The sequence below is a fragment of the Lynx rufus genome, unplaced genomic scaffold (assembly GCF_022079265.1).
Source record: "Lynx rufus isolate CCGP_SWC_20201006 ecotype Redwood Valley unplaced genomic scaffold, mLynRuf1.p SCAF_5, whole genome shotgun sequence".
Lineage (NCBI taxonomy): Eukaryota > Metazoa > Chordata > Mammalia > Carnivora > Felidae > Lynx > Lynx rufus.
This window is the reverse complement of record NW_025814867.1, coordinates 80675128-80688720: the sequence shown is the minus strand read 5'-3', so window position 1 is coordinate 80688720 and position 13593 is coordinate 80675128. Positions and strand designations below refer to the sequence as shown.

Sequence of the window (13593 nt, the reverse complement as noted above, 5' to 3'; positions counted from 1 at the left end):
AAATAACCTTGTTATGGGTAACAAATGTAACACTGGCGGGAGCCAGTCTACTGACTTCGATCCCTCAGCAATAAAGTCTAACACCCACTTGATTATGAGATCAGCTCAAGTCCCAATTAAAGCTCAAACTTTGAAGACCAAAGTGTTTCCTTTGTGAAAAGAAGTTGATAAATCATATTCACCATGAAAAAGTGTGTCTGTACATCATGTCCTTTGATGGGCTATTCTTAAGAGTCCCAAGATTCCAGAGGGCCACGCAATGGGCTGGCTTGCATTAGATTTCTGCAGAGCTGGCAGCCTTATTCTGGAAGTCTTACATTACAGGTAACCTGATGACAGGGAGGGTGGGCCACAGGCATGCATCTCAGCTCGCCTGTGAAGCCAAGGGGAGAGAGCTTTGCAAGACTGATATGCTGGGATCAATGAAACTCTCCGGGGAACTGGCTGTTCCCCTTTCAAATGCCACCTCCCTAATCTCTCCACTTGCTCAAGTCAGATTCTTCAAAGCTCTGAACAGGACATGAGGCTGGCATGATTAGGAGAGGCAAAGGAAGAATGCTGTCTATAAATCATGGGTGGAGGGAGAAAGCATCAAATTTACAGACAGTTAACAACCAAGGTCAGAACTGAGGGATACTGCTTGGAAGTATAATTGCTTCCTTTAACCATGAAGAGAAAACAAAGTCTCGTAATATTTATTAAGGGCCTACTGTATGCTGGACAGTGTGCTGGGCACCAGGTCAGGATGCCTGACCTCTAAGACCTTGAAATCTATGAAGGGAGAAAGTCACAAGAGCAAAAATGACTGTATGTCCAAAGGCCAGGTCATTACCTCAGACTAAGCACAACAGAAAACACTAACCTGAGGTTTTCACAGTGTTTGCACACAGATAATACTGTGTGCCATGGGTTATGAGAAAACAGCTCTCAAACTGAGGAAGGTGCGCGAGGCTTATAATCGAGACAGACTGACCTATATTCACAAAGAGGCCTGGTCACTGGAGTCCAGGGAAAGAAAACACTCTGCCCCCAGAAGTGGTGTTCTGATCAGACCTCTCGGTTCTCAGGTAGGTGCCACAGAAAGCTGATCTCTGCCTCCCCACCAACTCCAAAAGCATTCCAGGTCAGCACATATGATTCTTTCTAATGGCCCCAGAGTAATTCGTTATATGGATTTGCCCCAATTTGTTGAAAGTCCCCCACTGGCGAGCGTGTAGGCTCCCAGTACTCTGCCATCGCAAATCAATATGTTGACTCTTTGATAAGTGAAATCCACTGTTGTGTTTTATTTACCATGGGGACTACAAAAGGCATCCCCATAAATGAAGTGGCAGATTAACAATGAAAAATAAATGCTGAAGTCAACAGGTTCTTAAAATATGGAGAGGGTCCTGCCTTGTGTAGGCAAGGAGGCTGCATTGGCTCGGGCAGGCATAGGAAAATAGCACAGCCACCCTGCAGAAGTCTGCGTATGGGGCGGCCTGTAATCATTCTCTAGCATCTATTCATATATTTGGATAGTGGATAGTATCACAGTCCCTTGGGGCTAGGGTATGTATGCATGCCTGAAAGCACTAAGGAAAGCAAGAAAAGTAGAAACATTCTGTTCTGCGTCCTTTCAAATTATTACTTGTACGAGTGAACCTTCACAAAACTGTAATAAACTCATGAAACAAAGGGATCAAAATTCAGATTCATAAACATTTATGTGCCTATGGCCAGTCAGGCGCTGATCAGTGCTCTAGACAGATCATGCAATTCTCATAATAAGGGATGTATTAACATGGCCACTTGCAGACATGAAAAAGCGAGTTTTAAATAGATTGGATTCTTTGGGCAGGTCGCTTATGCTGCTAGGAAATTTCAGAATTGAAATCTGTACCTAAGTTTCCTGCCATTTCTAAAACACCATTCTGTCAACTGTCTTATAGCTAATGATTCCTAGCTATAATACTGGAGTAGCACCTTAATATAATAAGTGGTAGGCCTCTCTTAGCAGTAGCAATTATATTGTAGAAATAAGCAAAGAGTCGAAAGTAAATCCTGAATTCAGTACTGCTTGGGTTTGAATATGTGTGTGTGTGTGTATGTCCGTGAAACAGAGAATATGGAAAATGTTATCACACTTCATTTTATTTCATTGGAAGAAGTTTAAAATAAATACCATATTTTTATGGAACTGGACACACAACTGTATTTGTTATGTAAAAAATAGAGGGGTGCTTTGGTGGCTCAGTTGGTTAAGTGTCCGGCTTTGGCTCAGGTCATGATCTCCCAGTTCGTGAGTTTGAGCCCTGGGTCGGGCTCTGCGCTGACAGCTCAGAGCCTGGAGCCTGCTTCGGATTCTGTGTCTCCCTCTCTCTCCACTCCTTCCCCATTCACATTCTGTCTCTGTTTCTCTCTCAAAAATAAATAAACATTAAAAAAATAAAAAATAGAGAAAGCAAAGGAAATATGCATATACACTTTAAATTAATTGTGTTTTGGCAGTAATTATGCATAAAATCAGAATGAAAAGAGAAAACACAAAAGGACAATGACAAGTGATAAAATGGTACTAAACAGTTTTTATTACAGAATTACCAGAATACCATGTAGTAAGTGTGGCTCTTCCTAATGACAGCTGCTTCTGCTGCTTCCCGTTTGTTCACGGTTTTAAATTATAGTGTTTTATTTTGAAAAGTTGCTTTAAAATGCACATACGCCTAAGAAATAGGTGTTGTGTAATAGGACATTTAAAAAACCCTTCATCCACCTTTTGGGATGAGCAATGGATGTTGTATGGAAACCAATTTGACAATAAATTTCATATTAAAAAAATAATAAAATAAATAAAATAAAATAAAATAAAATAAAATAAAATAAAATAAAATAAAATAAAATAAAATAAAAAACCCTCCATCACTTGGTCTTTAGCACCATACTACACTACACAGGGCCTGTGTGTCCCTGTATGTCTCCTTCTATCAATCAGGGGGAAAGACAGTCTAGACAGGATGGCAGACAGATAACAGCCTCAGTTGTGAGGCTCAACCAAAATAAATGTATGGGACAATACTTTTTAAAATGTGAGGTCTATGGGGGCACCTGGGTGGCTCAGACCTTTAAGCGTCCGACTCTTGGTTTTGGCTCAGATCAGGATCTCACGGCTCATGATAGCTCTGCCGTCATGCTGACAGTGCTCGGTCTGTTTGGGATTCTCTCTCTCTCTCTCTCTCTCTCTGTCGCTCATTCTCTGTCCCTCCCCTGCACACTCATGCTCTCTCTCGCTCTCTCTCTCTCCTCCGCCCTCAAAATAAATAAATGATCTTTGAAAAACAAACAAACAAGCAAAAGTGAGGTCGATGTATAAGTGTGGGGATATATAATTTGGCTTAGAGACTCAGATGCTGCTATGTACAAGATACTGGTGTCTGTGGATAGATCTGAGGTCTTTTCAAGTGATTTCAACTGCTACTCAGATAAGGGTTCAAGTGTCCTAAATTTAGAAGAAATGCAACTGGGCCTAAAATAAAACTGATGATGAACAAGAAAGTACTACTTAGGAAAACTCTAGACACCACACACTACACCATTAGGGGAGAATGGACATCTAATTCAACCTATTCTATACAACCTGTAAAATTCTATATGGTTCTGTAAAATCTATAGGGCAGACTGTAGACAAATGAACCAAGATCCAAGAGAGGCAAAACAGCTTAACCCAGGCCACTCATTAAATGGCAGGCAAAACACCTAATAAGAACCTAAGTCCTTCTAGAAGTGTCCTATGTTGATTATTAACACTAGCACACCAGAAGAAAAGAAAACAAATTTTACCAGACTCCTCTTTTTCCTCATCAGAGACACAGATCGAACGCAAGAAAGACCAAGTGACTTGGCTAAAGTCACAAAGATGATCATGTCTAGAATCCAGGTTTTCTGCCCCCCAAAGAGTGACCTTTCCCCTAACAGCAATGCCTACCCCTTTATTCAGGGTACAGACCTCACTGTTGTCCCACCTAAGGAAATTTTACCAGTATACTCCACAAGACATTTTATTTTCTTTTTAACCTGCCACTTAGGCATACATCCCCAACCTTGTGTGTGTGTGTGCGTGTGTGCGTGTGTGTGTGTGTGTGTGACAATTTACTTGTCCTAGAGAGGGGCTTTGATGGTTCAGAATTGCGTTGAATCTAAAAAAAATAAACCTTAAGACTTCTGTATGGGAGGTGATACAGGAGGCGAAGGGTGGCTGATTTAATGTTCCACTTGCAACAAGATCTATCACCATGGTTCTTAAACCATTTTAGAAGGGAAGTGAGCAATCATTAAGTGGTCTCCATATACCCATCAGCCCTTCAGATGTGCTTATTCCTAACACAGCAGAGCTTGGCCTGGGTACACAAACAAAAAACTGTTAGCCTTGGAGATCAGGGATTATGAACACCCAATTGGCAACCCCTATTCTAAAGCACATTATGCTCCACTTATAAAATGGTTAGTCGGGCAGATCTTCAGCAAAGTATTACTTAGATTGATCAACCAATATTTATTAAGGCCTATGAACTCTAAGTTTACTCACCTTTAGTGTCCACCTCCAGGATTATTAATATAAAAGACACTCATGATTATAACACAGTTGGTGAGTAACACATGGAAAAAAGATCAAATTGTAGGCTCATAGTTAGACTTTATGTTTGAAATATGAACCATGACAGAACCGCTTCTCCAATCATGAAAGAAAAGCACTAAAATAAAATTTTAGGCAAGTGTTGAACATCCTTATGTGGAACGGTAGAAAAAGAAAGAAAGAAGGGTGCCTGGGTGGCTCAGTCAGTTAAGTGTCCAACTTCAGCTCAGGTCACAATCTCAGGGTTCCTGAATTTAAGCCCCGAGTCCGGCTCTGTGCTGACAGCTCAGAGCCTGGAGCCTGCTTCAGATTCTGGGTCTCCCTGTCTCTCTGCCCGTCCCCGACTCACACTCGGTCTCTCTCTCTCTCTCTTTCTCTCTCTCAAAAAATGAATAAACATTGAAAAAAATTTTAATTAGAAAAAACGAAAAAGAAAGAAAGAACACAATCTGGTGGGGCAGGTCAGAATCAGAAATAGGTCCTGTTACACAAAAGCCTCTGTCCGTTTAGGGATGTCATTTAACCTCCACATTCTTAGCTTTCCTTACTAGTGAAATGGGAAGTATACAGCTCATCCTACTTAGCTCACAAAGAAGTGAAGACAAAATGAGGGAACACATGTGAAATTACATTGGGATGTAGTCTTATAAATGTAGATTGTTTTATGAACCATATACAGCTGGATTAAAGCAATAGTGAACTAGATGCTATAATATAGAAGTAAAACACTTTCCAAAGAAAGCTATTTGCCAAAGAGGAAAAAATAAAACCTGTTAAAACCATTCTAAAGCTATTTTTCAATAAGAGGATGATATTTCGAAGTGCTTTTAGAATCCATGCAAATATTAAGTTGTTTGAAAAACATGCATGCCACTTTGGTATTGGCCATTCTTTGATCAAGCAATTAAAACCAGCCTTGTACATCTCCTCCCTTATATACAAACCTTATTTATAATACATTACAATATGAACTTTGAAATAGAATAAACATTCTTGTACCTTTTTAATTTTTGAAAATATTTCCATATTTTCTTGGAAAAGTTACATATGTAAAGTTCTTTTTTTCAACATTTTTAATCATAATGTCTTTGGACTAATTCAGGACTCTGATGTACAGTTTTAGAAGCGTCTTTGGGGGAAAAATTATAAAGGTGATAAATCTATTTGTATCAATAAGTTACGATTCGTGTTATAGAACCTACACGTATAAACAAATTTAGCCCTTCCTTAATAAATGAAATTTATATTTCTTATTACCCCATGCCTGTGATTTTATTTTTTAACCACATATTAATATGGCATTTACTTCTTTAAAATAAGGAGACTGGTAACTATCCTACATCCTGGTAAATGCAAATACGCATCCTACGACTATATTTCTTGTTGGCATACTGCTTTATAGCTTTCCAAAAACTTTTACACCAAGGACCCCTGACAGCCGGGAGGGGGAGAACAGATTCGCTGAAATTACTACGTGCCAGCCAGAACACAGGACTTTGGTTCCCAGATCAGGGCTTTGCCCACTCAATGGTACTTTTTCTTTCTCTGGTTCAGTGTTAAATACTCAAAACCAAAATGTCCTTGGAGGACAGGGAGAAACTGTGAAATGAATCTCTAAGCCTTGACAGAGTTGAGAAGTCCCGGGGGGGGGGGGCAATGAAGACCACCCTTGGAGGCAGGGGTCAGGTTTAAGGGTACACAGGTGCCCGGGGCTCTTACCGTCCAGGTGGCCGACTTGGCGGTGCTAGACTGCTGGAAAGACACGTCGAAGCTGTGCGGGCCCGGGTAGTCGGTGTTGGAAGGGATGGCGGGGGAAGGCGACAGGGCATCGAAGGTGGAGCTGGGCTGCGCGTAGGGCGACGGTGCCGTGACGCTGTTCTGCGCATGGTCTGTGTTGTAGGGGCTGGTGGACGAGGAGCCGTTCTGAATCTGCTGGTCCATGCTGTTCAGGAGCCCCAGGTTCGTGTACTGTGGCTGCGGGACACCCAGAAACCCCAGAGTTAGCCATTTCAGCTGCCCATCATTGCTCCGAAAAGGCGTCATTTGGTGCATGCGTTGTCCAGAAATCCACCGTGGGTCTATGAAACTTCATATTTCAAGTAAAGGGACCAATTTGCGATACACGGAAACAGCAAGGGAAGTCTGAGGCCTGTGCGTGCCTTGTAAGGGTGCAGCCTTTGGAGACTGTGGTCTCCTGAAGAGCAACTAAAAGTAGAATATATACAATGATACTGAGGTAGCATTGTATGGTGACAGACGGTGGCTGCATGTGTGGCGGGCATAGCATAGGGTATAGACTTGACATCACTATATTGTACCCCTGAAACGAATGTAACATTGTGTGGCAACTATATTTGAATTAAAGAAAATGTGGAATACGTGCTCATTAACAAACTGGGCAGAAATGTCCAGTGTTTAGTAGGTGTATAGAATATCTTTAAAATAAATGAATACCACATGCTACTTCCCCCCCCCCCCCCGCCATGTTATTCAGAATGAGAATGATCACTGGATAGATATGTTATAAAAAGGATGTGAGCATCAAATTGCTGCAGATGGAACAAAAGCAGATGTTCTCCAAATTTCCTTGTAGTCTTATTATCTAAATTCTGTCCCAGGGTACCAAGAGTGCCCCCCAACCCCCGACCAAGGTCTCCGTTCATCAAGACTGGCGAAGCATCGGTAGCAAGGTAAGGGTGAGTCACCTATATGTTTTTAAAAGTAACATGCTAGTATATCATCCAAACACAGCCTAATTTTTCCTCTGTTCTTTCATTTTCTTTGTAGCAGTTTGTTCTTTGCCAGAGTAGAACATGCGTAAGAGAAATATCACTTAGTTATAATAAACATTCTATATTTGATGTAATTGAGGCGCACATTAGTTCGGGTAACTCCGCTGCCTAATGTTTTATGCCTTCTGTGCAAATGGTTACAGTAGGCATTCTGTGCATGGTGTATGGAAAGAATGAATTAACTTTTCATTAAATCTGCATGTACGGAAAGAATGGATTAACTTTTCATTTAATCTGCAAAAAAAAAAAAGTATTACTATCAGAGAGGGGGAGTGATTTGCTCAAGCATCAGCTAATAAGCAAAGAGTGGGAATTATGAAACCAAATCTTCTGACTCTGAGTCTAGGGCCCTGCCCAGCACCATCACACCTGTCAGCCTGAGGAGATAATTCAAGTCATTCCTAAACTTGAGTCAAACTGGACACATTTCCAGAAGGGGCAACCACTGTATGGGACAGGTTTGCTTGTACAGGTTAATCTCATTGTTTCTTCAAGGGAGTGAAGGGGAAACCAAGCAAAAGCAAGAAGAGAAAAAACAGTCTTGTGGGCACCGAGGAGACTGGCTCCTCCCTGGAAAAAGAACTCTGAGAGTCCTAGCCCCAGTAAAACGATGGAGAAGAACAAACTTACAAAAGCAATAGACGCTTAACAAAAATGTTAATGAAACTAAATTATTTAACCAAACTTTTGGTATTTCACATGGCGGGGGGAGAAGCGAAGAACTCTGCCATTCCCTTCAGTCCAGAGAGCATCTGTCTAAATGTTAAAGGCCGCATGCCCATTCCATTACATTTATACTTTCGCATTCCACTGCCGAATGCCACGTCCCCATTTGCTCTTCAAATAACTATTAATCTCTTGACACTTATCCCCATGCTGACAAGAGCAGCTGTTTGTCTTGCCTCCTCTCCCCTCTGACTTCGGCAGATCCTATCCCCCCCCTCCTTCTTTCCATCTTCAGCTCTCCCCTCTTGACAGGTGAGGCAGGACTGCAGGTGAGATGAGGAGGGGAGAAAAAAATAAAACCCCGAGGCCCCACAAAGCGTCCACCCCCCCACCCCCAGGCTGAATTCAAAGTCCCCAGGCATCCAAGCCTGCAGCAGCAGAGGAGGAATGGGACTGAAAAGATATTATTTGTGTTCAAGTTAAGGGTCAGCATGCAAAGCCCTCCTGAACGTCCGGGAGGAATCAGATAATGCTCCCAGAGGCACGTGCTTCCCTACAGCAGTACAATTAGGGAAGCGGCGGGCCCTGACATAAAGGACAAAGAAACTGGGCCGAGCACTTTCTCACAGGCAGTAAAATGCCTGTTGAGCCACCCTTCCCTCCTCCTTCCAGCTATGCAGAATTGGAACTTCAGATAATTGTGGGCTTGGATGAGAACAAAGAAACATAGCCCTTTGAAAACTCTTTTTTTTTCCAATATATGTAAAGAGAAAAGTTTTGGGACCAGCTTTAAAAGCCAGTGAGCAAACACTCAGCACTTCGCTAAGGACTTAAGAGAAAGGGAAAATGCATTCACCTCAGAGGCACCTAGGAGACCCCTGGGACTGTGGTGAGGCTGAACATAATGGGTGGTTCTAAAGAAACAGAAGCCTTATTCCCAGTCATTAACAGCACTGTGGGTGCTGATGGCTGGGCTTTTAAACGCCATCATGTTTAATTCCAATCAGTTTAGGTGAAAAATTTTACTTAATAACAACAGAGTGTGCCTCCACTGCCTAGGTTTCTTTATGCATCATAAAGCTGGAATTCTTAGGTTTAGACAAAGAGCTGCTCACTATCCAAGATAAAAATGGAAAAACACATTTCAATGCAAACCTTTCTTAAATGTTACTTTAAAGAAACATAACCAAGTAGTATACTCAATTGTCTTAAAAAAAATCTAAAGTACAAAAGCAGCACTACTAACTTTAAATTAATTAGCCGAAAATACAAACAAGAACAAACCCAAAGAATTCCATGAAAGGAAATCTACTTGGATACTTTGCTTAACTTTATTAAAAATCAATGTCATAAGCCTGCCATGGGAAACAGTCCTTTTGAAGTTAATTTAAAAAGCATTTAGTTAACAACAACGAGAGAAGTTTCTTATTTGCCTCTTTGATTTGACAAGAGAGTGGACATGTGGACAGAGCAGCATTGGAGGCTGAGGGGCAGATCAACATTGCCGAGAAGAACAAGTCCTCCATAGGCCAGATCAGCAAAATAATTTGCATGACTTAGTGCAAAATGAAAATACAGGCCCTCTTGTTCATAAATTATTAAGTTTCAAAATGGTGGTGCACCTGGCTAGCTCAGTTGGTTAGGAGTCTGACTCTTGATTTCAGCTCAGGTCACAATCTCATGGTTCCTGAGTTCGAGCCCCACTGTCAGTCCCGAGACTGCTTGGTATTCTCTTTATCTCTGCAACCCCCCCCCCCGACCCCTGCCCCATTCCCTCTCTGTCTCTCTCTCTCAAAATAAAATTAAAAAAATAAATAAACATTAAAAAAATGGTGATAGCAGAGCATTAAACAAAGCACAGCACCCTTTGCTACTACATACCTTGTATGCCCATGAAGCTAGCTCTGTACCAGGTTAATGAGAACAATATTTATACCTTATTTTCCACAAAGGGAAGCTGATGGGATGAATGGAGCAATGCCTGTGGCCCTTCTTTACTATAATTCCATGAATATAGGGGGTGGGGATCTTGTGTTATTCTTGGATGTTCATGTAATGCCTATTTACAGTGACCAGTAAAAGAGTGTGAAAAGTTAGAACATGGCACTTGCACATCAGTCAAAAAACTGCCCTTAGAAGAACTGTATGGGGTCGTCTATGTCCCATGTGTCTGATGTAATAAAAACTATTAGCATATTTGAAATGAAATAGAAACTAGATTGTCCCTTTCTAAACCGTGAGGCATCTTGATTTTGAAATAAACTTAATATATTCTGTAGACACTCGATGAATGAATGAATGCATGCATGCATGCATGAATGAATGAATAAAAAATGTCACATATCTACCCTATCATGTCTGAAAGAGGAGACAGCCTTGTTTCCACAAAACCTGAAAGGCAAAATGAACACAACTTGTCTGAAGTCTACTGTAAGCCTGAAAACAACTGATTTCCTCTGAATTCAAACAGATGCATCATTTCCTATAAAATAACTTTGAAACAGAAGACTCACCACCTGGACCCTAGGTTTTTTACCAGCATCTGTAACTGGAATATATTCAGTTTCATCGCACACTAGTTGATCTGACCGCAGAAAGGATGAAACACACCTTGGTCACAGAGACTTATACTGCTGGTAATCACAGAACAAATTGGGGGTGTTCTGAAACATGGAGCTGTCATGATTAGTGTAGGGATACCCAGGGGCTGAATCTTAAACTGCTTGCTTTTACCATTAGGAACGAGTAAGTTTAGATAAGTAGTATTACCAAATACAGATAAAAGTATTTTCTTGTTTTTCTCCTCTCTTATACCCTTCACATTCTCATAGCCATCTATAGGCTCTGATTTGTTTCTTCACTAAACTTCAATTTGGATGGATTATTAGAATTAAAATACAGAAGATTAGATTTTTTTTTTTCCTGAGTGGACACTGCTGTAAGAGTGCCCTATAAATGCAATCCCTATTTAGTTTCATCTATTTTTTTTTTCCCCCTGGGTTACACTGTTAAATGATCTTAAACTCTGAACATAATATGAACCTAAATTTTCTTCTCATCTGCTCAGCAATACTGTGTCAGTATATATCACTGTAAATAAAACTCAATATTGAATACCTGGGTTTATACTTAAAGTTGACAATGTAATAAGTACTTTCCTATAAAAGAATTTAGCATCAAAAAAAAAAAAAAAAAAAGGATCCCCATCAAGTCATTTGACCAGTGCAATGGAAAGAGGGACTTAGACATAATTTGTGTTTCTGAGAACTTTCTCCTCCAATTTATAAGAGACATGTTATAAGTTCTATTTACTAGACATTACCATCCGTAATAGCTAATTTATGGCAGCATGGCAACAGGAGCTAACAGTCTATGGCAAGAGGTTAATTCAAAAAATAAGAAGAAAAGGAATGAAAGCCAAATCAGGAATAGGAGAGGTTGCTGTCAGGATATGTAATCGAAATTAATTTACTTCCATTGAGGAGTGCTTGGGTGGCTCAGTCGGTTAAGCCTCTGACTTCAGCTCGGGTCATGATCTCACGGCTCATGGGTTCAAGCCCCACATCGGGCTCTGTGCTGACAGCTCAGAGCCTGGAGCCTACTTTGGATTTTGTCTCCTTTTCTCTCTGCCCCACCCCGACTCGTTTTCTCTCTCTCTCTGTCTCTCAAAAATAAGTAAACATTAAACAAATTTTTAAATGTTTCCTTGTCACAGGAAACAATAAGTTGCCCAAATTTCATTTGGAAGAAATTATATTTATAATCTTTGATTATTAGACAAGGCTAGGGAAGGGAATTGAATACTCTTTAGCACTTACCATTCCTGAATGGATCCTAGTAATGGAACAGAACTTGGAACCTAGACTTGGTGATGTGGGGTCTAAGTCCCAACACTGCCACTAATGTGCTGAAAACTCTGTGCAAGGTACATGAACCACCTGGACCTTAGTTTCCTACAAGGAGACTGAATCTCATGATCAAACATAAAAGGTGCCTCAATTCTAGCATTCTGATGGATGACCACACTCCTCCACAAAGCTATATTAAAGTGCCATGAGATTACTTTCAAAACATGAGATAACCTGCTTTTTTATTTATCCAGATTTACCAAGCCAAGCCTAGAAATCAGCAGCATGCATACACTTTCCTCAGCTGATTAAACCTTTTACCTTGGGTTTCCTGAAGGAGCTCTTGTGAACATTCTAAAGCCCCTCCTGGGAAAAGAAAGCAGTTTTCCTTGTGACCCTGGCTTTACAAAGCATTCATTCGAATATGCTCTAGTAGACAGTTCTACACTTCATCCCCAAATATCAGCAGGATGGTGACTTTTCAACAAGCACTGCCGTAGGGAGGAATGCTTGTCATTTTTTAGTTTTCTATTGCCTGCCTCACCTGAAAGAATGATGGCTTGTTTTATGCTAGAATTGAACACAACTGAGTTAAAATGCTCCATCCGCGGCCAAGAAGATATTTGTATAACAACGTCAAGTTGAAGTACCATCTTTCAACCTTAAGAATATATTCAGCATCTGATTTTTCTCAAGACCAGATTTTGTTCCTTGTAAAATATTTCGCTTCTTTTATCTTCCAAATGATCCCCCAAAGCACATGCTTCGAGGTAAAGTGCACTCATACCTTACAATAAACAGCCTGTAAGAATAAAGCACCTAAGCGCACAGGAACTTCTGGCAGTAGGCAGAGAGTTTACTAGAATGCTTTATGGTCTGACACAAAGTGCCGAGATTCCTTTGAGGCCCGAGATTCCGTAACTCAGGAAAGAACTCCCTAAAAGCCAATGCCAGACAACCTCAGGTGAGATGAATAACTACACAGTTGGCTGATCAGGTGGACAGCGATGCCGAAAAACACTGGACAACAGCATTTGCAAATCCAGGTGGTGGACCATGTTGAGGTTAAAACTCAGCCTAAATTTACTGAATTCACACTGTGGAGAGCTCAACCAAGAAAAAATAAACTTCAGGTTCTTATTTCAGTCAGTACTCCTTTTCAGTAATGACAAATGAGCAAAATTATAATCACGAGCATCTAAATTCTTCAAAGGGCTTTGTCACCATCAACATACCAAGGCGGCATGGGGCTTAGCAGAAAGGCATAATTCTAAATTCAATCACTTCTAGATGCGGATATTAAGGAAAAATATACAGAGTTCCAATTTTTTCAAAGTTGGAAAAAATATGTTTGAGGACGTTTTCAGCCTCTCACAATCACTATTTTGATAGCTTTATTTAGCAGAAGTGGTAACGTGAAAGGAAGAGAGTACATAGTAATGAAAATTTTCAGTGAAGGTTAGGTCACTTATATGGAAAGCATACCATGGTGATTTTAGAAGATCATCAATAATGTTTCATTGGTTTTTAAAATGAGTTTAAGGTATTTAAAAATATTTTTTGTAATATATCTGTGTCGGGCATATCAGAAATCATGACTTCGATCAGCTGGAGTGATTAAATGTGATTATCATTGTATAACAGAGGATAGCTTTGTTTACCATGATGTGAAACT

The 13593-nt window shown here is 40.6% G+C and overlaps 1 protein-coding gene across 5 annotated transcripts in view; it reads right to left on the bottom strand.

Moving 5' to 3' along the window:
• Positions 1 to 13593, bottom strand: part of TP63 (tumor protein p63) — a 226532-nt gene that overhangs the window by 74169 nt on the left and 138770 nt on the right. For 4 of the 5 annotated variants that reach the window (XM_047099487.1, XM_047099488.1, XM_047099489.1 and 1 more), the window contains exon 4: positions 6332 to 6586. In XM_047099487.1, the coding sequence (XP_046955443.1) occupies positions 6332 to 6586 (255 nt within the window). Of the gene's footprint in view, positions 1 to 6331; positions 6587 to 13593 lie in introns of those variants that run through there. The other variant, XM_047099491.1, reaches the window with a different exon arrangement.